Source organism: Laetiporus sulphureus (assembly GCF_001632365.1).
Source record: "Laetiporus sulphureus 93-53 unplaced genomic scaffold LAESUscaffold_58, whole genome shotgun sequence".
In the NCBI taxonomy this organism is placed as follows: Eukaryota; Fungi; Basidiomycota; class Agaricomycetes; order Polyporales; family Laetiporaceae; genus Laetiporus; species Laetiporus sulphureus.
In genome coordinates this window covers 1073-23017 of record NW_024468567.1, presented here as the reverse complement: position 1 = coordinate 23017, position 21945 = coordinate 1073, and the positions used below count along the sequence as shown (strand labels likewise).

Genomic DNA, 21945 nt, shown 5'->3' with positions numbered 1-21945 from the left:
AAATACCAGTTCACATTTGTCACACATATTACATGGTGACATGTCTCCAGTGAAATGATTGGATTTTGCACCAAGTGTATGCTATTACGGTCTTTTGGAGATCACACATGCACTCACCTCCAAATCCCAATACGTCCATAGGTCACCGGTCATACGCGGCACGAGCGAACTGACTCAGCTGCTCGCCATTTGCTCAAATATCCTTCTCTGCGTACGCACATTCCCCTCACACTTCCGCATCACCACCATGTCCGCATGCGCTTTCGTGCCACCCACCGCCATACTTTCGAAATTATCTAGCTCTATGCTCTCCTCGACTGTCCGTTCTCTCTCACGACCATTCAGAATCGCATCACACCGGCTCTGCCATGCTTCACCGTTACGCCTTCCTGTTCGGCCTCGTACACGATATGCCCCAACGGCACTTGCTCTGACCGATATTTCGGGCTCTTTGTTGGCTCGGCGTGCATTCCATTTGAGTGCAGGTGAGTTTCTCGCATATCTACCGGCCAGACTGATAACTCAAACGCGGCCAGTCGCATATCATGGTGGTGTCGAGCGACCTAAGCCTGGTACTGGGTAAGCACATACATTTTCAGATTGTATATAGAGCAGGAGAGTTCGTTCGAGCTGATTCATTCAGAATCAAAGTGCATTGGAAAGATTCAAAGGGAAACTTAATCAAAACCGTGGAGGCGAACGAAGGGGATGACCTGCTGAGCGTCGCGCATGAGTATGATATAGACCTGGAAGGTATGTACCTCTATTGATGCACAAGACTAGACCTCGACTACTTGCCTTCAATTATCATTCACGCCATCGCTCGCAATCTCGGCTCAATGCACGCTGTGACAGGTGCTTGCGAAGGTTCTGTAGCATGTTCGACCTGCCATGTTATCCTAGATTCGAAACATTACGATCTTTTACCCGAGCCTGAGGTGGGTCGTTTCCGAGCCTTTCAAAAGAAGGCAAATTCATCCTTTGCCTTGTTCAGGATGATGAAAACGATATGCTCGACATGGCATTCGGTCTAACAGACACATCCCGACTTGGATGTCAAGTGCAGTTAACTCGCGATCTGGATGGCATTACCGCCACACTCCCGGCGGCAACAAGAAATATGTTCGTTGACGGTATGATCGATTTCGTCCTTCTCGTCTCTCAGATTTCGTTGATCAGAGGTTCCTTGCACAAATACAGGGAAGAAATCAGCCCATCACTGACAGGCCGACTATTTTGATCTCAAAGGATGCGATGGTGCCGCTAAATTCAATGCTTGGCATACGATTGGCACCAGTGCGTGAGATGTTATGTGTATTCTACGACGTAATGTATGCTACGGACCATCGGCGGACAAATGAAGCCTAGGTGACCACTGCAGCGATTCCGGTCAGTAACGACACTACGCCGATTCGTTGATTGCATGGTGCTTACCATATTTGGGCCCTCCCCCTCCCTCAGGCACCGTCCATGTGATGTCCTGCGTAGGAACCTTGATATCGCATAGTTTGCAGTGAATGCAGTTCTGACACGACATGAGTTCGATATGTCGCGGTAGAGTGCTAAAGAGAACCTACTTGTGAGTTGATAACCAGCTTTTTGCCTCCCCAACTGTCGTCCTCTTTGTCATTGGTTAAAGAAGCTTCGTCGTCGACATATTCGTAAACCTGTGCTGGGCATGCACGACCTAGCAGGCCCGCGTATTCGGAAACGTTAATCCGTACATGCTCCTTTCGCACCTCCCTGCCCTCGACAAATCTCTCCGACTTCATGTCTTCGTTTGCTGCATCACTCCCTGCGCCTGAGTCACTTGCCACAGACTCGTATCTTCTCACGCGCAGGTGCACGGGCTGGTCTTCCGCATGATTTGTTCCGGTGAGGGCAAGGCTGGTCAGCAAGTCGGTCGACAACGGCGGCTCGAACGGTGGATAGTCTATCGGCTTGAACTCCTTGGCGGGTTTTGTGTGTGCTGCATCGCTCATCTTCTTCGTATTCCGGAATGTCCATGGTGCGCGGCCCTTGAGGAGGAGCGTGTCGATGCCAGAGTACGCGATGCCGCCCCACATGCCCAGCGGTGTGTTGAACGACGGGCGCACGTTCCGCACCTCGCGCAGGTCGTCCCACACCCAGCTGTTGCGCAGGGCTTCCTCGTACTTGCTCATGTCCGTAGGCGCGCGCTCCGCCTCCGCGCCGTCTTGTGCCGTGACAGCGTCGAACGCGGCCTCGGCAGCGAGCATACCGCTCTTCATCGCGTTGTGCGTGCCTTTGATTTTTGCGACGTTGACGAAGCCTGCGGAGCAGCCGATGAGAGCGCCACCGGGAAAATGCAGCTTGGGAATGGACTGCAGGCCACCCTCATTGAGTGTCCGTGCCCCATACGCGATACGGGACGAGTTGCCTGAAAGTAAATCCCTGAAGTAAGGATGATGTTTCATACGCTGAGGATATATTAGCAAACGTCGTGAACTAACGCTGCGTAAACGTACTTGGAACTCTCTATACGGGCTGATGTACGGGTTCGCGTAGTCCAGCCCTACCACTAACCCCAGACTGACGAGTCCATCCGCCATATGGTAAACCCATCCTCCTCCGTATGTCTGCCAGTCAATTGGCCATCCCATTGTGTGCACGACCTGTCCAGGGTTGTATTTTGACGGGTCAACGCGCCAAACTTCTTTCACGCCAATACCGTATGTCTGTGGGTCGCTATCCTGGCGCAAGCGGAAGCGGCGAATTATCTCCTTTGACAACGATCCATGCGCGCCCTCTGCAAGCAGCGTAACGCGGGCGTTGAACTGCATTCCCGGCTCGAAATTGTCCTTCATCCGTCCTTCACGGTCGAGCCCGACCTCGTTCGTTCGCACACCGAGCACACTGCGTCCGTCGGGCCCGTACACGATGCCTGCGCCTGCGAAGCCGGGATAGACCTCGACACCGAGTTCTTCTGCAACGCTGCCGAGCCAAGCGGTGAAGCGCGAGAGAGAGAGGGCGTGTGTGCCCATCTTGGCCATCTGGGGAGGCTGCGGGATGCGGAAAGAATGTGACTTGGTGAAGAAGCGCATGGAGGTATGCGTCGTGGGTTGAGTGAGAGGATGTCCTTCTCGCTGTTGCCAGTCGGGTAAGAGCTCGTTCAAAGCGCGCGGCTCGATGACGGCCCCAGAGAGGATATGAGATCCTGTTCATTATATCGGTCAGAGTCGATCAAGGGGCCGATACAAGGAAAGCGATTCGTGAGACAACGCCATTGACTGTCGAATGTTGAAAATGCCAATGTGATACATTATGTGAGAGGCCATGAAGACATCAAGGCCAGACGATGACCCATATGCGCGAAGTCCGAGTGAAGATTCTCAGTCTGGACATTCCAAAAAAGTAACAACGCCGAATGCGAGAGAAGCCAGCATCGGAATAGGCCTCTCCACACTCGAACAATGGTCAACTAGGTTTAAGATAGAGTGGACATCGAAGCAGCTGGACGTTTCGCCAGCTTCTATGCTCGCTCGATATCGCGTGAAGGGATTATGAGTGCTCGCGAGTTGAACATTTGGAAGTACTCGAAATTAAACATATTGGTGCTTTTGGCGTTTTCGGACACTATGATGTATTTCAGGAATAATGTGCGTACCAACTTCAGCACCCTTCTCGAGAACGACCACACGGATTTCGCAGCCTCTCTCCTGCTCCAGCTGCTTCAGACGTATGGCAGCACTGAGACCTGCAGGACCCGCGCCAACGATACAAACGTCGACTTCATCTGAGATTCTCTCTACAGTCGAAGGGTCGAAGAGCTCTCGCGTTCTACGTGGGGTGGAATGAAGCGAGCGCAGGGAGCGGAGGAGTGCTCTGTGCTCCCCGCAGCGAGAGAGCATGGACACTACAAATTGCAGCGACGGTGGTGGATGAGAGGCAAGGAGCACTCGGGTTACGGATGGCCGGAGGAGGACACAGTCTGGGGAACAATCACGAGCGGGGCACTCTAAGCGCTCGTACCCCGCAGTGCTAAGGGTCCCTCCTCGATCGCTTTCCAGATGGACTCTGGACACCCTTCCGTCATTTTCGGCCACGCGGCGGCCACAGCAACTGCGCAACCACCCACCTCCGCTCTCGTCCTCGAACGAGGTCGCCTCTGTACTTTTATTCCTACTCGTACGCTCTGGACGGGCTTGCACACCATGACTGGTTTCGGAGCCATTCCTCTCGCAGAGGAAGGTGCGGAGGACAACGACGACTCCCATCTCACAGGAGTTGCCAGGATTCTTGGCCCGCGTTGGCTGCAACTTCCAGCTCTGACCGTCGGTCTGCTCGGCGTGCAAGTCTTTTGGTCGATCGAGATGTCTTATGGTAACGCGTCCATGTCTTGCTCGTGAAACCGAGCCTGATGCGTCCTGCAAGGTACACCTTACCTAATCTCCTTGGGTCTCTCCAAGTCGGCAGTCGCCACTGTCTTTCTTGCAGGACCTCTTTCTGGACTCGTCGTCCAACCTTTGATTGGTGCGTTCAAGAACCAGCCGAGATACTACTCAAGTCCGATGTCGCTCTGCTATGCAGGTGTCCTCGCCGACAACTCCAAGTCACGGTTCGGACGCCGGAGACCCTACATGCTTGCCGGAACATGTATATGTGTGACTGCCATGCTCCTGTTAGGCTTCACCCGACCTTTCGCTACCCTCTTCACTCCGTCCGGCTCCATAGCGGTGCGTTCTGCGTTCTCCCCCATTCTGATGCAGTTCATCACGTAGAATTCCCTGTTATTGGTAGAATCGTCTGTTAACAATTTGGCTTGCGATCGTCGCTCTCTTTGCGGTCGACTTTTCTATCAACGCAGGTTTGTTAGTCTCACCGAAGCCCTCGTGTCCTCTATTGAGCTGGCTTCCGCCGTCTCGTACATGCAGTGCAAGCAGTGGATCGCGCTCTGCTAGTTGATACATTGCCACCGTCAGATCAAGCGGAAGGGAATGCTTGGGCCGCTCGCATGCTCGGTATCGGGAGCGTCGCAGGATATTTTATGTCAGTATTCTTTTTTCTCTGTACATCTTGCTCGTGCAATTGCTTAATCCAATTTCAGAGGCAATGTCGATTTGACTACCGTGCTCCCATTCTTAGGTGATACCGAGCTCGAAGTACTGTCGATTTTAGGATCATTCTTGCTTGTTGTGATGCATCTCGTCACTGCTCTCTGTACAAAAGAGAGGGTGGTGGTTGCGAACAAGTGCGTCCGTCCAAATATCGCGCTCCTCACCACGTGTCATCATCTCGGGTTCAGAGCAGCGAAGAAGAGCTTTCGCAAAGAGCTCAGCGATCTCTGGTATAACGCACGCAACTTACCATCCATCATCCGACAGATCGTATGTTCTCATCAACAAGATTGATGCTGTCACTCACGGGTCGCTGCCCAGTGTATGATACAGTTCTTGTAGGTTCCCCCCTTTTATCCGTGTCACACTTTACACATTGTCCCGTAGCGCATGGATAGGTTGGTTCCCTGTCCTCTTCTACACAACCGAGTTTATCGCAGAGCTGCACAAGCGCGTGCACCCGGACAGCGCGGATGATCCCTCCTTGAATGCCGAGGCAACACGCCTCGGCTCGCGCGCGATGTTCTACAGCTCCATCCTCAGCCTCGCGTCGAACGTGGTGCTCCCATTCTTTGTCTGCGAGGCGGCCAGTAGTCGTAAACTGCTGGAGCGCACGCTCAACGAGAGTAAAAGTAGGTGGGCGAAGATGTATGAACGGATCAAGATACATCTCGCGATGCTGTGGGCTGTCTCGCATCTAATCTTTGCGGGGTGCATGGCAGCTACATTGTAAATCCAGTTTTGACCATGCTACCGATTAATCGATTTGACCATTCAACCGGACAGTTTCTACTCGAGCGTCTGGGGCGCGACCATCTTCACAACGTTGACTGGGTTTTCATGGTCCATTACGCAATGGGCTCCATTTTCCCTGGTGCGTAGAGCGTGCTGCTTATAAACTATGTGTCCATGTGCTTACGTACTGCTCTGCGTTCCAGCTCGCAGAAGCGATTCTCACCGAGAATGCACCAGGAGATGATACCGGATCCATTATGCTAAACGACACACGGCGGAGATCTCGCGACCTCACAGCCGATGCGGAAGAACATGAGCGGCAGTTCCTTGTTGCGAGTGGCGAAGGGTCGCGTGACAGCGACGACGACAGCGGGCTGGAGGCTGAGGTGCAGTCATTCCGATCGTCCGCCTCGATGGACGGGCAGGAACACGATGAGATACAGGAGCTTCGCGGCGAGATCATGTCGAACTTGTCGGCGCAGACAAGCCACCTCCACGTGCCGACTGTTGCGCATAGTGAGCCTGACCGGGCGCCGCGAGAGCACAGCGGTGGGCTTGCAGCGAAAGCTGGCGTCATCATCGTCGGTGTTCCTTTAAACGTGAGCTGGTTGGTGCAACGCTGACCCTCGCTCGTCCAGGGCATACACAACATATTTATCGTGATGCCGCAGTTTATTATGACGGGCATCGCGTCCATCGTTCTTGCGCTAGCAGATGGCGGCTCAGCTGACGACCGCTCCCACGCGATCGAAGCTGGGAACGGTACCTCTACTCCGGCGGACTTGCCGCAAGGTTCTGATCTACTATTGAGGGACGACGCTGCGGCAGCTGGGAGACCGAATTCCTACGCGATAGTATTCAGGTGAGCCGTGACAATGTCTGCGAAAACTAAATGAAGACATATTTGGCATAGGCTAGGAGGATTGGCCGCTGCGGTTGCCTTTGTGCTCACTGTTCGATTAGCGCACGAATTGCGCCGACGATGATGATATCCTATCGCTGTCGTCGCAGCTTTGGATTGTTTCATGTATAATTTTTCCAGTGAATCTTCATTCTGCTTTACAACTGACCTTTACATGGCAACTTCGTCGACAACTTTGAACGCGAATCTCAGTTATGCTAACATATCGCGACACATTTGCTACAAGCAGTCGCTGGAATCGGAAAATCACTGCAACTCCAATCGGAAGGCCAGTAGTGCAGTGCGTGGGATCTATCATAAACGACAGGATCGCCGGGTTTAAGCTCTCTCACCCAGTGCATCTCTCTCTGAGATGTTCTATTTGGCGAACGGCCACCTCTTGGAACAGGGCGTCCGTTGATGCTTCTTTCAGATCCTCAGCCTTTCTCTTCAGGCGCCGCTATGGGCAATCCTGATGCATTGGCACGCGCATCGTCGCCACATCTGATATCACGAGCAATCTGTCCATATGTGGCTGTACGTGCTGCCGCATTGCGCCGTGTTGGCTGCGTCTGCTCGTCGAGTTGCTGCGGATACTGCAATGCGAGTGCTCGTTCCGTCAGGATGTCACTCGAGAGCGAATCATTGAGCTCAAGATCGGTTCTCCAACGAAATAGGCCGCGTTGCTCGCCTCAACATCAGAGGGCCGAGTTGGGGCGTCGCACGAACCTTGGTGACGTGAGTCGTTCATCGCTTGGATAAATGACAGGGAACTGCATCTCCTGACAACATTACGAGATTCATTCCGGCCACTCGCCTATTCTTACTTGATGGCCGGCCTGGACCGCATGACGGTGCGGAACGACTCTATCCCAGAAGTGGGTGTGTCACCACTGCGAGTGATTATATGGGAGGATGTAATGCCTTGACCGTAAGGCGTGGGCGGCGAGCACCCAAAGTTTGTCGCCGTCACGCTTTCCAGTCGGTGCGCAGGCATTCAAAGAACGGCCTCCGCCTTGAGGATCACCACGAAGAGCGCATGTGCAGTATGGGCTCATGACCGCCCCGTCGACTGTATGGGCCAAGAGAGACCGGCACTAGAGCACATACACACTTCGCGCGGTACTGCCACCATGCCCCAACCATCCGAGGTTAGCGTGTTTGTTCACATCACAATTCAATGGTCCGGTGCGTCCGGCATTATAATCCCTTCTTGCAGAGTATACAACATGCGGGTATATTACCGGGCGATACAGTATGTACAGTGCAGGTATCATAAGTGATATATGCAGGCGAGTTATATATCGGAGTGCGCTGATATGGTGGAGCGGCGAGGGCGTGGGCTAGTCCGCGTATCCCTGAGGGAGCGGTTTGGGTTCTTTGTGTGATGTGCATGCGAGCGAGCGAGTGGCAAAGTCTAGTAGCCAAGAGGCATGTGTGGCGGTCAGTAATATGCAGAGGGCGACGTGAAGAGGTGCAGCAATGACAGTCAGCCAGTGAACAAGTACATGCGTAGATGGAGGTGCGATGCGCGTCAGACGCGCTGGGTGTGCTTCCGGCGGACGAAGAGTATCCGCGAGACGGTCATGCATGCGAGGCCCGCAAACGCGCAAACCTTCACGGGAGAACAGCGTCAGCCGGAATCAGGCTGCAAGGAGCCAACCACGCACCCCGGTAAAGACGAGGGCGCGCCACCACATGAGGAAAGTTGCATCATTGCGGCCCGTGCCGAGGAGTGCGCCCGCGATCGGGTTGCCAGTGAGGTTTGCGACGGCAACGACGGTGTACGCGAGGCCCATCTTTACGCTGCGGCACGGCAATCAGGAGCCGCCCGTACCCGGCATGTGCGTGCCACTCACCCGAGCTCGCTCATCGAGTTGCACAGCTGAACGAGTAGCGACGGGATCAGCGAGATGTCTGCGAATTGTCAGTACGCGGGAATCAATTTCGGGTGGACACGCACATGCGCCTGATGCAAAGCCAAAGAGGAGGGCGACGAGGATGATGCCCGCCGAGTTGGTCGCGCCAAAGATGGCAAAGATGAGGGCGGTACAGGCGAGGATGCTCGGCAGGATCATGTTGTACACGCCAAGGCGGTCTGCGAGGAAGGTGGGCACAAGGCGGCCGGCGATACTGCCTGCGTTGAGGATGGCGAGCTGCGGCACGAATGAGAAGCGGGGCGAATTTCACAAGAAGCACGACGCACGCAGTATGTGGTTATCCGGGAATCGACGCCGTGGTCTTCGGCAAACAGCTGGAGATAGAAGACTGCGCGGGGATCAACGGGGAGCCAACCAGAGGGGCCATGAGCACTCACGTGGAACGTATATGCCCAGGCTGGTCAAGAAGGCGCTGAGAAAAGAATGAGCAGTGGAAGTTAGGCAGAGCGGGCCACTGACCCGGCGATGGACCAGAGATAGGCCCCGTCGCATATCACGTCGCGCATCTGGGACCAGCTGATGGTGGCAGCAGACTGCTTTGGGGGAAGGCGGGTGCGCATGAGGCAGTTGGCGAGGAGGAGGAGGGCACCGCAGACAGCACCGGTGGCACGGACGGCGTTGGGAAAGCCAACGGAAGAGTTGATGAGGCGATTGAGCATGATGGGAAAGACGATACCGCCGGCAGAGGCCCCGCTGATGACGATGCCGATAGCGAGTGCTCTGCGACGGCGAAAGTGGTGGGAGACGATGCTGAGGGAAGGGAGGAAAGCGGTGCCGAGGCCGAGGCCCATGCCTACTGCCTGGGCGAGAAAGATCTGGAGGGAGGATTAGCGCGGGATGTGGGGGGAGGAAGCGAGCGGACTTGGTAGTATTGATCGGGCTTGGCGAGAGAAAGCATGAAGATGCTGAAGACGTAGAGAAGGGCGCCGGCGATGGACAGGTGATGGCTGCGGAGGGTGAGGGTGCGGATGAAATGAAACGGCTGGCGACGCACAAGTAGCCGGCGTCGAAAGCACGGCCGACAAAGAGGCCCGGAGCGTACATGAGGCATAGCTGGAGGCTTCCAATCCAGCTGGGGGGTGTGAGTGGAGGTCGGGAGGAAAGACAGAGAGCAGACCTGATGTTTGATGAGGTCTGGCTGGAGAGATACACCGTCTCGTAATAGTCTGGGGACGGGTGAGGAGAGACAGGCGAAGGAGCGGGACACGGACCTTGGTAGACACCAAACGCGCTGATGTAGCTGAAAAGGGAATGAGCGGGCGGATGGAAGGAGGATGAGGAGACTTGCCCAAAGGTGGAGAACTGGACCATCCAGGCACCCGCAATGGTGAGCCAGGCAGAGAGACCGCCATCGGGTGGATCGGTGGGTTGAGCGGGGGGCGGGAGAGAGGCCAGCTCCTTGTCAAAGCTGGCGGTGGAGAGAGACATGTCTGAGCGAGAGGAAGCCAGGACGTGGCTGAAAAGGAGAGGAGTGGGACGCATGGGTGAAGGAACGTCGCGAGGAGGGAGCTTCATTCGGGCCAGGTCCATGCGAGGACAGATGCGAGATGATCATTATTTCATACATTTATGAGCGTCTCCCAGCGTTTCTGTTCGCGTGTGGCACCCCGGCTTCTTTGCGGCGACGTCGCTATTCGCCGGCGCGTTTCCGGCATTTATCGACGGTTATCATCCTCGGCAGCTCCTTAGCCCTCCTCGTCGCCGATGGCGCGCATCCGCTCTCCATGGCCACCGCCGACCACCAAATTCCTTTCTCGCTTCCCGTTCATCCGGATCCGCGCGCCCCCGGTGATCGCAATAAATCCACTTGTTCGTACATCTACCCTCTGCCCGCACTCCCAATCGACACTGCCCCCGCCGCCAGCGGGTGCGCCTTGGCCTCCGCACCCGCGCTCCCAGGCGGCGACGGCGCCCTCCGCCCCGCCCTCAAAGGCATCGGGCTCCCCCTTCCCGGCGTCCCTACACTCGCCTTTGCCGCCACCGCGCCCTTGCGCACCCACCGCACCTTCAGCCACACCCACCCCACCCACGTCTGTCCAAACGCCGCTCGCTCCCGCTCCTCCCTCCGCCGCTCGAACGCCGCCCGGTACCGCTCGTACGACTCTCGAAACCCCCGCTCCACACGCGACGAAAAGATGAGTTCGCCCCGCGGATTCGATGCTGGCGGGATCGGCGGAATCGGCACACTCGTGCTGCGCTTGTTAGGTGCGTTGGGACTCGGCGAGCGGCGGCGGACAGATGCTGCAGAAGAGGTGCGAGATGGCGGCGGTGGATCTCGTGGCCGCGGAAAGAGCAGCGCGAGCGGGTTGAACGGGAGCTTCAGCGGCGGCTGCCGCACGTTGAGGTACATGTTCAAGTTGCGCAGCGCCCGGTTCGCGTGTGGCACATATCTGCACGCACCGTGAAACGCGTGTACGACGCTGTGCGGTCTCACTCACCGGTTCGCATACCCAATCTTCTCCGCGTACATCCCACTCGCAAAGAACAGCACCAGCGTCGTCACCGCGACGCACAGCAGACCCGACGCAAAGTACGGGTGGACACGCACGACCGTGTCCGGCTGATACACCTCGGGCAGCGCCCAACAAAGCACATACGCATATGGGATCGCGAGCAGGTTCGTTTGCAGCAGCACCTCGGACAGCAGAAACGCAATGATCAGCAGCAGCTGTCCGAGAAACACTGAGTGCCATCAGAGCAACATCTACACAGAGCCGGTCGCCGTCACGCACGTTGATAACGGTGCTTGCGCCGCGTCAGCGTCGCTGCGTTTGTCTTGAGCCGCTCTTCAAACAGCAACAGGTCGCGATATGTGGCTGCATCATTGGTTGGGCGAAACGACGTTGAGCTCGACTTGGACAGCGGTCGCGGCGGCATGAGTAAAGTGGCGGTTGTCCGCCAGGCGCGCGGCTCGCATTCACGTGGGTTAAATAGACGCCACACGGCCTACGTAGACAACAAATAACGATTGTGTGCGACTGGTATTCAGAACAAAGATAAAACGCAGGTATAAATGAAGGAATGAGTGGTGGTGGCTAAAATACACCGAGCGAGTGGGTTAGTGGCGCATGCCCGCCCTGGCGCCGCCTCCGCCAATGAGCACCGTCATCCATCCAAACATCGCCATTAGGAAGCGCACCAACCACGCGGGATCGGCGCCCACCCCAAGGCCAGGGCGGAGCTGCAGCGCAAATGCAATATCGAGCTCCGGCACCGGCGCACGGTACGCCCGACGATGGGCGGCCGTCTGTTCCTCGTCGTCGTCGAACAGCGCGCCAGGTATGCGCGGCGAGGACACGGCCGTCGGCCGGAGACTGTGCAGCCCGAGCGTGGGCGAGTCCGTCGCGCGCAGGGCCCAGGCGGGCTGGGAGATCGGCGAAGGGGAAACAACCTCGCGCATGTGAAGCGGTCGGCGGAGAGGAGAGGGCCGTGGGGATGGTGATACCGGTCGGGACGGTTGAGATGACGAGGGGAACGGGGACGGCAGTGTAGGCAGAGGCAGCAATTCCGGATCAGGATGCGTGATAAAGGGTTGTTCTGGTACGTCTTGGCCGGTGAAGAGCAGAGACGTCTCTTGCACGGGTTGGACTTTCTCATCCGAAACCGACGACGACTTCTCGTTCAGTGCAGCGCTCAGAGACGTCTCACGGTCAATGACAACCTTGCACTCTGTTGAAAAGTCGCTATCATCGGGGAGACGAATGGAAGAGCCTTTCTTGAGCTGTGGCAGCACATCCCAGCCGAGTTGGAGCAGCAGCGAACGATACCAACGGATAAGGTACCACGTAACGGCGATGCACAACATGGCAAGAAGCGCAGCAATACAGGAGATGGCGAGGACAAGCAAGGAAGGAGACATTGCATCTTCTGACGACGGCCGCAGGCTCTCCTCTGTCGCGTCGGGTTCCGTCAGAGGCTCGAGGTCTTCCGCCTTTTGCAGCTCTGGTAAACGATCCTGTTCGCCATCCAAGTCGTCAAGAAGGCTTGTGCGCTGGCTACCCAGGATGTGGTATATCCGTCTCTCGTCGTCGGAAAGGTCGCCATCCGGACTAAGAGGCAGCACCGCTTTGACGGCATCCGGTGTTTCCTGCAGGCGAGCCAAATACGCGTCCTGCTCGTCGCTCGAGGTCAGGTGGATGTGCACATCTTGATCGCCATCGCATGATAGACACGCGAGGCTCTCACTGCGAGAAGAGACATGAGCACGGCCTGTGAGCGGTAACCATGGCAGACTTGGAGCTCACCCCGTACGTGACTCGAAGATGGCTTGGACAGCATTTTGAACGTCGTGAAATGAATCTACGCTGCTGTGTGCGTCAGCGGCAGAAGTGAAAGAGACGGACGGCACTGACACTTCGGGGGTATCATTGGATACGATGGGGCGCGCTGTTACGACCAGCGCAAGGAGAGAAAAGGAGACGAGGATGGTGAGGGTCATCGACGAGAGACAGCGTCACGGACGACGACGCAGTGATCGCTCGCACCGAGGACAGCTCATCAGCGGTGGTGGTGACGCTGAGACTCCTCGTCGCGGCGCGCTTAACAGCTCGGCTAACGTGGTCACGCTTCCTATCCTACAAACATGATGGACTACAAATGCACAAGGCTAACATTCGCAGTGAACCCGCCGCCGACTGTCGCAATCGCCATGATGATTCCGATGACCTGCATCGTCCGCCAGAAGCCCGACTCGTGCTGTATTCGATCGTGCTCCTCCTCCGCCGCCGACTTCTTCTGTGTCGCCCGTCTGACATGAGGCGACAAGAACGGGTCATAATGCTGCGACTGCGGCCGAAACTGCGATCCTGCAGGATGACTGTAACCAGTCTGGTACCCTGGTGGCGGCCGATAATTGCCCGCTCCTGGTCGCCGCGAATGCTCCCATGCATAGGTTGCACCTCTGCGGCGACCTTCTGACGACCAGTGCGAATATGGTGAAGAGTGAGATGAACTCTTTGCATGCGTCACCGTTGAGGGTACGGCCAACGACCGATCGTACGCTCTCCTGCGCAACATCTCCATGATGAACTGCTCGATGGCAGAGTAGCATGCAACGTACCGCCTCCTATCGTCACCCAGCACCGCGTAGGCCTCGCTCACTGCATGAAACTTCTCTCTTGCCTCTGGATCCTGTGTAACATCAGGGTGATACATCTTACTGAGCTGCACGGCGTGAATTCATCGTGACTTTCGCGAACGAGTTGAGCTTGATCTATCGCACCTTGTAAAAGCTCGACTGCATGTCGTTCAATACAGCACGTACAGACGGTGGAAACTGACCAAACGTGCCTTGATCTGACTCTTGCTAGCATCCTTCGGAACGGAGAGGGTCCCGTAGTGTCCTTCATGGCGACAGAAAGAGGTCGAGGAAAATCCTCTCCGGGTATACCTCGCTGGACCGCTTATGATGGAATGATTGAAGGTATTTAATGTCGAGAAATTCATAGTCAACGTCGTAGCTGGAAAGCCATGCACGGAAAGGAGGCGACCCCCGCTGTCAGCGGGAACATCCGAAACTTGAATCTGAGATTTACCCCGCACTGAAATATATTTTATCTTAGCTCAAGCTGCACTCCCATAAATCACATCCCACAACTGCGTCGTCGGAACTGCCTCTGCATATGCCCGCCTCGCCAATCTAGTATGAGTATGCTGTTCGTACGCGTACGCAAGCGAGATGAGGTCAAACTCGCTGTACGCTGTGCCTAGGAAGCAGAGACCAATCGGTACGCCCGGCGCTGGGTACACGGTCTCCGGCCCAGCCAGGCCAATCGTGACGTTCTCGGGGTAGAAGCCCATCGGTACTATGGACGCCGAGCAAGGATGAGCGTTCATGCAATTCCGCTCACTTGCGGTGCTCACCTGTCACAATAGGATAACCCGCAATTGCTACAAAGCTCATGCATAAATGCATGTAAAGTGATTTCAGAGCAGCACGCGTACCTGCCGGTGTTGTCGTATACCCAGGAGCAGGAAGGACCAAGGCATCCAATTCGTACATCTGCAGGGCAGCATCAATCCCGTTTATAGCACCCATCTCCTTGTCGTACGCGAGGGCAGCATAATAAGTCGAGTTGAATCCATTTGTTGTCTCTGATTCGATGAGTCTGCGTTCGAGGAGTTAGTGGAATTACCGGGGAGGAGTCTTTCGAATAACGAACATAGACTGGCTTGTATAGCCGATAGGCTCCTCCAATCCCGGGTAATCATTGTCGAATTGGATCAGCTCCGCAAGCGACCGCACACCGGACGGATTCTCCAGCAATGAAGCATACCACTCGTTCAGTTGGATCTACCATTGATGTGAGCCAAATAGCACGAGAAAGCTGTCAACCGCGCTCACCTTAAAGTCGACATCGAGCACGAGTGTCTCATTGTTCGACGCCACAATCGCTTCAGAGGACGGCAGGTCCGCAGGGTCCACAATATTTGCGCCCAAACTGGCTATCGTCACCAGTGCCTGCTCGAACAGCATGTTCACATACGGGTCATTCCCAGTGATCGTGTCGTTGAGGAAAACCGCACGCGGGACGCCGATTCGCTTGCCCGCGAGTGCGTTCCGGTCGAGCGCATTCACGTAGTCGGGTACGGGGTACGGCTGTGCGAGCGTGAAGTTGTCGTTCGGATCGGGCCCCGCGATAATCGAGAGCACGATGGCCGCGTCGGAGATTGAACGCGTCAGCGGGCCCACGGTGTCTTGGTGCTCCGAGATGGGGATCACTGCGAGATAATGTATCAGTGTCGCGGGTCAGAAGCACTCTGCTTAGTCGTACCACCAGCACGAGAGGTCACGCCTACCGTGGGCTTGATACCAGCCAGGTTGTTTTGATTGGCGGGACAGATGATGCTGCCGTCCGTCTCGGTTCCTAATGTCACTGCGGCCAGTCCGATGGATGCAGCCACAGCGGAACCTGAGGAGGATCCGCACTGGCACTACATGAGTGTTCAATTCCGCTCGTCGAATAAGCCGCTACACATACCGGATCGGCATGAGGGAAGTAAGCATTTGTACACTGGCCGCCGCGACCCGACCATCCGGACGCGAGGTTGCCTCGGTAGTGCGCAAACTCGGATAGGTTGGCCTTACCTGTCACTAATGTGAGAAAACATAGAATGCGGGACGGTATGCGCTCGTACCTAGAATAATAGCACCAGCCGAACGTAGTCTTTTGACGACCCCAGCGTCACCGGGAACCACTGACTTTAACAGGCTGTAGGACCCAGCAGTAGTGTTCATTCCTGAGGCGACAGCGGTTAGTGTCACAAGTCACCAACGACGAATTCATGAACCTTCTTCATCAAGAGTGGCGATATTGTCCTTTACTAGAACCGGAATGCCATGCAACATGCTACGCGGCCCTGTAATCAACCGTTCTGTATCGAGAGCAGCAGCTTGCTCTAGGGCTGAAGGGTTGGTCTCAATGATGGCACGAAGTTGTGGGCCTTGTAGATTGACTTCTGCGATACGAGCAAAGTAGGCCTGGGATCATAGAGTTTACTGACCCACACGAGGACAAGTGAGAAGAACACATAACGTGCCTTGACGAGATCGACGCTCGTGAATGTACCAGATTGCAAGCCAGCCTAGGAACACAAGTCAGCGGTTATCTCATGGCACAAAAGGCGTTATACCTGTAACTCCTCAACGGAAGCCTCGTACAGATCGGGAAATGCAGCACGATGTTCAAGCACCTCAGTCGAAAGAACTGACGGTCGACTTGCCAGTGTCGCGTGCGAGAGAAGCAGAACAGCAAATGACAGCAATGTCCAGCAAAGGGGCAATCGAGGCATTACGACCATTCACTGGGAGAGCCCGCAAGGTGTTACTTATCGCGCATGGCTGATTGTTTATATACCTTCCGTGCGAGGAGGGGGCCGAGCGGCCCTTATCTTGGTATATACATAGGTTGAGAGCTTTTCTTTCCCTCGTCTATGAATGGTGTGTGCTCGAAATGTGGTCGAGTGTCAGATATGGGGTTGAATGATATACGCGCGATAGTACGCTCGCATTCGCCATTCAATAGAACATAGATACAGTCATGGTGATTACTTTATCTGGAGAGTGGCCCTTGGATCACGTGATTGCTGATGAACCCTAATCGACTCTTCAAAGTTCACACCGCATCCCATCCTTGTTCATCATAACCTTCTAGTCGTTGTTAACCATGGTTAGCTGTCTCGATTCTGTGGCCAGCTCATCGACTACACTGACGATAACCTGAACAGTCTACCAACTGTCGCCGCCGCCTCATCCGCGACTTCAAGCGTCTCTCCACCGACCCTCCGGGCGGTATCTCTGGCAGCCCATGTCCCGACAATATCATGCTGTGGAACGCCGTCATCTTTGGGCCAGGTAAGGTCACCTCAGTCGCAGCTGCGGCCGATGCTCACACGACACGTAGCGGATACACCGTTTGAAGACGGCACGTTCAAGCTGCTCCTCACCTTCGACGAGTCCTATCCCAACAAGCCACCGACTGTCAAATTTCTTTCGCGCATGTTCCACCCCAATGTCTATGCGAACGGAGAACTCTGTCTTGACATCCTCCAGAACCGCTGGTCCCCAACGTACGACGTCGCCGCCATCCTCACATCCATACAGAGTCTCCTCCACGACCCCAACCCCAACAGCCCTGCCAACGCGGAGGCTGCCCAGCTTTACAGGGAGAACATGAAGGAGTACGTGAGAAGAGTCAGGGCGACAGTAGAGGAGAGTTGGCTTGATCCGGAGGAGCAGCAGCAGATGGAGGAGGGCAGTGGCGCGCCATCCACGTCCTAAGATGAGACAGTTCGCTCGTGTGCATGTATACCATTCGCTTATAATTCGACATTTACCCATTCCATACATTGTTTAACTGGATTTAATGACCACGACATCATCTGAGCTTATGCATTCTATTTGCGCTATGCGACATCCGCCTCGCGACCGGAATCAATGCAGGCCTGGCCAGAATGTAAAAATATCTATCAATGCAACATTAATCGAGAACACACGAAGATCTGCGTGATGGTACACTACATCCACTAGCAAAGTACCAGTCCCGAAGCTAAGTTCCTACCACGACGTGAAGAGGTCGAGCAGTTTGAAGAATCCCCACAAGCAGCCACCCGAAATTATAGGGAGAGTAAGATTGTCATCTAATGAGTCAAGGTCTAAAATATGGTTCAGCGGTGTGGATCTCGTTCGAGGAATGGACGAGCGTACCAAGAGCCTCCGCCACGCCAGATATAAGCCCACTGACAACTCCGAGCACGGCAAGCCCAAACCATCCACCGACACTCTCTGATGACCCGTGATTCGCCGTGGCCCTTCCTATCCAATGATACCTACTTTCGGTACCGAACGTCGGTACAACCCATCCCCAGAAGCCAATAGCAGTGAATGCCCCCGTGAGGGCAGCGGCGATGAAGCCCGCTAGCGACTTGCGCGTTGCGAGCGGGAGACCGAGAATGGGGAGGCGACGAGGGAGCGATGGTGTGCGCGAACCCCACAGGCGGCCAAAAGTGGAAGCGGCGGTATCCGCCCATGAGAGACTACGCACACGATAAGCCAGCCGGCCACACATTGTACGGCAGTGAGACGTACATCAATATAGATACCACCGCGATATCAAGCGGGTACACGGAGAGGGCAAAGATGACCCCGAGGATGTACCAGATCACCCCGTTTGTGCTCTTCTGCTGTGATTGTCAACATCGTATGCAAAACAGAGGCGATTACGCCGCACCTTCTCACTTTCACGCATGAGGAAGCCCACAGCACGTTCGTAGACCCGTTCGAACTGCGCGGATCGAAGTCGGAGGATGTCGCATGGAACGATGATTGCCAACCCGGCAGTGAGCACGACGACCACGTTGCGCGCTGAGCCATTGGACACGTAGAGATACAACGTGAGGAATCCTACAAAATGACGTTCAGCCGTTGAGAATGCGCGACTACGGGGCAAGAAGAACATACCAATGGAGGAATGCAACGTCTTGCGGGGTATCTCCCAGTCCACGATCTTAGACACACCCGGCTTCTTCGCCTCCGTCTGCTTCAGCTTCCGGTTGCACGGCGGCAGTTCTGACGCTGCCGGCGGATGTTTGTCCGGCTGGGAATCTGGCGAGTGGCCATTGCTGAGGCCCGTCGACATCGACCGTGTTCGAGACGTCGGACGTCCGTGTTGGGCGGAGACGAAGGGGAGCTTGGTGGAAGGCGACTGTAGCCCGAGACGGGCTGGATCATGCGTTAGGCCAAGTGTAAAGGCGTCGTTCCCGGGCAAGGTCATCTTGTTGTCGTGTGGCACACGATGGTGGCACAGGGTGGCGAGCGCGTTCGAACGAGCTCAAGCCACCTGTTACTACTCCATTTGTACGGTCCATGCCACGTCACGGTGCCCCATACTGCCATATAAGCTTGCAACGCATCAAATGAGACAATACTACATGTCGAACGCTCATGCAAGAGCGGTCTTGGGGACAAAACACGACCAATTTCGCGCCAAGGTAGTGCGATAGGTTGTATCGAAAGCAACACGAGAGAAGGTAATGTACCGTAAATACAACATGCTCATCCTGCCAAGCTCACACGTCTAGTAGACATAGCCCAAGAGCTTACCACCGACATTTTTGCGACGCGCCTCCTCGTGGTCAATGATGCCAGAAGACGTGGTCTGCAATATTATCAGTATCCAGGGTCATCCAACAAGTTTGCAACACCTTACAAGGATGATGATACCAAATCCACGCGCGGGGAGGAGGAGATTGATCCACGTCTCAATCTGCGAGATCTGGACATTGTATCGGGGAGAGATGACACCCGTTTTGTTGAGACGGCCGATCAGCTGGATGACGATCTTGCCGGAGCGGTGGTCATCAATGATCTCGAACTCGCCAATGTATTCTACGGAGAACTACGTCAGCACGCCGCTTCCATGCGGTTGATGCAAGAAGAACAGTTGTAAATATAGTCTTTGTCGTGAACACGCATCTGTAGATGCAGTTTGCGTGTTATGGTTTTGAAAGACAAGCGTTGATGTATCGGAGCATTAAAACGAGGGGCGGGTGGGGACGAAACCTCGTCGATCGTAGTTATCACTCCGAGGGAAGAGGTCAAGACAAGACAGGAAAAAGGCACGCACGATGACGCTGCATCACCGTCAGAAACTTGACAATGACCTTCGACGATGGCCTGATGAGAACCTGACGCTTGCCCCGGCGCTCAGCATTGACGATGTTGTTCTACGACTGAGTTAGAGCCAGTTCTTGACTGAGAGAGTATCCAACAACTTACAAGGCAGTCGTTCTACGACAATGGTAAAGTCTTCTTTAGCACTGCATCATGCATTGCAATCATTACACTTACAAGGACAGACACGCGAACCATGGCTGAAAGAGGTAGGTGCCGTGAGGGAACAGTACTGGAGACGAAGCAGCCTAGAGTCAGTAGATGCTCGTCCGAGTGTCGTGCTACGGAAAGCGCGAGTCAAGACGAGCTCTTGAAGACCACCGTGGTGCAGAAGTCATTCGTCAAGTGCTCTCCGTCCTGTGCAGCAGACGAGATGTCCGTATTCACCTTGTGTGTGTCTTGAGATGGAGGTCGGCGACGCGTCGGTACACGAAATTGTGTGGGCGCTTGGTGGCGCAGCGGGCAACTGTACAGTACCAGCAAGCCGCTCGGCAACTTCCGATTGTGGCACGAGTGTGCTCTAGTGTGCTACTCTGTCGTCCTCCGCCGCAAGCTACCCCAGCCCGTGAAGTTCCACTTACTCCTCCTCTCCGTAGCCAGCACTATGGTCAGCTTTTCGCGGTTCGTTCATCGATGCAACTCACGCCGGGCCGGTTATTAGGGTCGCGTTCGCACCAAGACGACGAAGCGGGCTTCCCGAGTAATTATCGAGAAGTAGTAAGTCCGTCCGTTCATTCATATTTCCCGACTGGCATTGCCATTTCGCGAAGAGATTTCTGAATCGTTGGTCCAGCTATCCGCGCCTTACGCTCGACTTCCACACCAACAAGCGTACCATCGATGAAGTGGTCAGTCCAGCGGATTTTCTCCTTCCGATGACCGCATATTCATTCTGATATACGGACCGACATAGGCAGTTGTCCCCTCCAAGCGTCTGCGCAACAAGATTGCCGGATTTACGACCCATTTGATGAAGCGTATACAGCGAGGTCCCGTCCGTGGTATCTCGTTCAAGCTGCAGGAGGAGGAGCGTGAGCGGAAGGACAATTACGTTCCGGAGATCTCGGCTCTTGACACCAGCGTAAACGGTCTGGAGGTGGACCCTGACACTGAGGTGCGCTTAGTCGCGACTTGCCTCTTTCATTGTTCCTGATAGAAACATCGGTATTCACTACACAGGCACTACTCCGTTCTCTCAACTTTGATTCCATCCCTCACAGCGTCGTCCAGCCTGTTGTCGCCCAGCCCGAGCGAGGCCCGCGACGTGAGCGGCGGAATGTTCCCGGTGCTGGCCGCTCATGAGCACCTACCGCGCGGTGTCCTTAAAATCTACATATTCCCGTGCGCTGTCTCCTTATCTGTACTTAGCACTCTCTGCAAGCAGTTTTTCCCCACCGGTGCGCCAATAATGTGTATCATCCTGTGGCTTTAATGTGAGATGACTGCCTTCATGATTGTTTGTTGTCTTAAGTATGTGAGGCCTTTCATGCAAGCTCCTGTCGCTCGGCTATCCTATGCTCATAGAAGACGGATCTGGCTCGCCAGCGCAAGGTGTTCTCGCATTGCAACTGCATCTATGCATTGTTCATTTACCCGCCGACAAAGATGGACCTCCCTGCACGATGAATACCACCTCCTACCTGCACAACGATAGCACGCCCCAGTTCGTACTTCATGCTAGGGCCTGTAAAATGCGCCGGAGAACACTTTCAGCAGCAATGCGCGATGCTGCGCAACGCTCCGTTAACACGCGAACTCAGTGTTGTCAAGTGCACCGCGAAACAGTTGGGTGTCGGTGCGCTGGACGTCTTCGGGAGCGCGACGGTCATGTGGCCTATGCGACTCACGGAACGGGTCAGGACTACAGAGAACTTTGTACCTGTAGACTTCCGCTGTGCCGTGCGACGCCCTTTTCCCACTGTTACCGTCACATCCGATGCGAATGAACGTGGAGCAATCCTCGCGCGCCGTGTCGCAAGGCCTGATAACCCAAATCCTGCTACACTCTGAATTGATACAACGGCCGGCATCAGCGTTTCGCAGCTCACACCCATACGTCGGCCTTCATGGCAGGGCAACAAAGGTATCTGAAGTGAAGCGTGCATTACGAGCTGCCTGCCTGAC

General features: G+C 55.2%; 12 protein-coding genes across 12 annotated transcripts; 4 read left to right on the top strand and 8 right to left on the bottom strand.

Annotated features, from left to right (window-relative positions):
• The first annotated feature begins 118 nt into the window (after positions 1-118).
• Positions 119-1654, top strand: LAESUDRAFT_730994 (ferredoxin). Its single transcript, XM_040909950.1, has 7 exons — positions 119-485; positions 537-579; positions 644-753; positions 856-938; positions 995-1133; positions 1201-1389; positions 1462-1654. The coding sequence occupies exons 1-6, from the start codon at positions 248-250 to the stop codon at positions 1221-1223; spliced, it is 636 nt and encodes a 211-aa protein (XP_040759316.1). The 5' UTR covers positions 119-247; the 3' UTR covers positions 1224-1389; positions 1462-1654.
• Positions 1365-3869, bottom strand: LAESUDRAFT_763581 (FAD/NAD-P-binding domain-containing protein; the record flags this gene model as incomplete). The annotated part of the gene is made up of 5 exons (XM_040913288.1): positions 1365-1375; positions 1435-1525; positions 1578-2438; positions 2487-3175; positions 3626-3869. 5 exons carry the CDS (start codon positions 3867-3869, stop codon positions 1365-1367), a joined length of 1896 nt encoding a protein of 631 aa, XP_040759315.1.
• A 303-nt stretch (positions 3870-4172) lies between these two features.
• On the top strand, positions 4173-6796 carry LAESUDRAFT_739078 (MFS general substrate transporter; the record flags this gene model as incomplete). The annotated part of the gene is made up of 13 exons (XM_040910970.1): positions 4173-4341; positions 4393-4491; positions 4549-4694; positions 4759-4825; positions 4893-5007; positions 5066-5209; positions 5264-5345; positions 5397-5413; positions 5463-5804; positions 5862-5949; positions 6014-6391; positions 6449-6672; positions 6724-6796. 13 exons carry the CDS (start codon positions 4173-4175, stop codon positions 6794-6796), a joined length of 1944 nt encoding a protein of 647 aa, XP_040759314.1.
• Positions 6797-8354: 1558 nt separating this feature from the next.
• On the bottom strand, positions 8355-10079 carry LAESUDRAFT_663585 (MFS general substrate transporter; the record flags this gene model as incomplete). The annotated part of the gene is made up of 8 exons (XM_040905068.1): positions 8355-8517; positions 8571-8628; positions 8675-8867; positions 8918-8979; positions 9029-9063; positions 9111-9466; positions 9514-9598; positions 9646-10079. 8 exons carry the CDS (start codon positions 10077-10079, stop codon positions 8355-8357), a joined length of 1386 nt encoding a protein of 461 aa, XP_040759313.1.
• A 478-nt stretch (positions 10080-10557) lies between these two features.
• On the bottom strand, positions 10558-11528 carry LAESUDRAFT_602850 (uncharacterized protein; the record flags this gene model as incomplete). The annotated part of the gene is made up of 3 exons (XM_040903082.1): positions 10558-11041; positions 11090-11333; positions 11384-11528. Coding segments are annotated over 3 exons (873 nt in total), but the record flags the coding sequence as incomplete, so codon positions are not given.
• LAESUDRAFT_454068 (uncharacterized protein) lies at positions 11426-13175 on the bottom strand. The gene is made up of 3 exons (XM_040902538.1): positions 13004-13175; positions 12896-12955; positions 11426-12835 (listed from the first exon to the last, which is right to left on the bottom strand). Exons 1-3 carry the CDS (start codon positions 13087-13089, stop codon positions 11710-11712), a joined length of 1272 nt encoding a protein of 423 aa, XP_040759311.1. The 5' UTR covers positions 13090-13175; the 3' UTR covers positions 11426-11709.
• LAESUDRAFT_454509 (DnaJ-domain-containing protein) lies at positions 12894-14333 on the bottom strand. The gene is made up of 6 exons (XM_040902539.1): positions 14186-14333; positions 13941-14110; positions 13873-13887; positions 13711-13814; positions 13004-13656; positions 12894-12955 (listed from the first exon to the last, which is right to left on the bottom strand). Exons 2-5 carry the CDS (start codon positions 14094-14096, stop codon positions 13242-13244), a joined length of 690 nt encoding a protein of 229 aa, XP_040759310.1. The 5' UTR covers positions 14097-14110; positions 14186-14333; the 3' UTR covers positions 12894-12955; positions 13004-13241.
• On the bottom strand, positions 14185-16540 carry LAESUDRAFT_730988 (amidase signature enzyme). The gene is made up of 11 exons (XM_040909949.1): positions 16284-16540; positions 16191-16235; positions 15942-16131; positions 15789-15890; positions 15632-15738; positions 15425-15578; positions 14995-15371; positions 14813-14943; positions 14595-14758; positions 14514-14540; positions 14185-14455 (listed from the first exon to the last, which is right to left on the bottom strand). The coding sequence occupies exons 1-11, from the start codon at positions 16440-16442 to the stop codon at positions 14214-14216; spliced, it is 1698 nt and encodes a 565-aa protein (XP_040759309.1). The 5' UTR covers positions 16443-16540; the 3' UTR covers positions 14185-14213.
• Positions 16541-16779: 239 nt separating this feature from the next.
• LAESUDRAFT_707150 (ubiquitin-conjugating enzyme) lies at positions 16780-17492 on the top strand. Its single transcript, XM_040906650.1, has 3 exons — positions 16780-16819; positions 16878-17004; positions 17054-17492. Exons 1-3 carry the CDS (start codon positions 16817-16819, stop codon positions 17428-17430), a joined length of 507 nt encoding a protein of 168 aa, XP_040759308.1. The 5' UTR covers positions 16780-16816; the 3' UTR covers positions 17431-17492.
• LAESUDRAFT_730986 (uncharacterized protein) lies at positions 17406-18843 on the bottom strand. Its single transcript, XM_040909948.1, has 5 exons — positions 18610-18843; positions 18380-18552; positions 18238-18329; positions 17857-18185; positions 17406-17804 (listed from the first exon to the last, which is right to left on the bottom strand). Exons 1-5 carry the CDS (start codon positions 18785-18787, stop codon positions 17707-17709), a joined length of 870 nt encoding a protein of 289 aa, XP_040759307.1. The 5' UTR covers positions 18788-18843; the 3' UTR covers positions 17406-17706.
• A 287-nt stretch (positions 18844-19130) lies between these two features.
• Positions 19131-20055, bottom strand: LAESUDRAFT_730985 (ribosomal protein S8). Its single transcript, XM_040909947.1, has 5 exons — positions 19999-20055; positions 19927-19938; positions 19775-19874; positions 19358-19536; positions 19131-19306 (listed from the first exon to the last, which is right to left on the bottom strand). Exons 1-5 carry the CDS (start codon positions 20017-20019, stop codon positions 19226-19228), a joined length of 393 nt encoding a protein of 130 aa, XP_040759306.1. The 5' UTR covers positions 20020-20055; the 3' UTR covers positions 19131-19225.
• Positions 20056-20357: 302 nt separating this feature from the next.
• LAESUDRAFT_707141 (40S ribosomal protein S17) lies at positions 20358-21123 on the top strand (the record flags this gene model as incomplete). The annotated part of the gene is made up of 5 exons (XM_040906649.1): positions 20358-20428; positions 20483-20538; positions 20615-20669; positions 20735-20935; positions 21001-21123. Exons 1-5 carry the CDS (start codon positions 20426-20428, stop codon positions 21121-21123), a joined length of 438 nt encoding a protein of 145 aa, XP_040759305.1. The 5' UTR covers positions 20358-20425.
• Between the last annotated feature and the right edge of the window lie 822 nt (positions 21124-21945).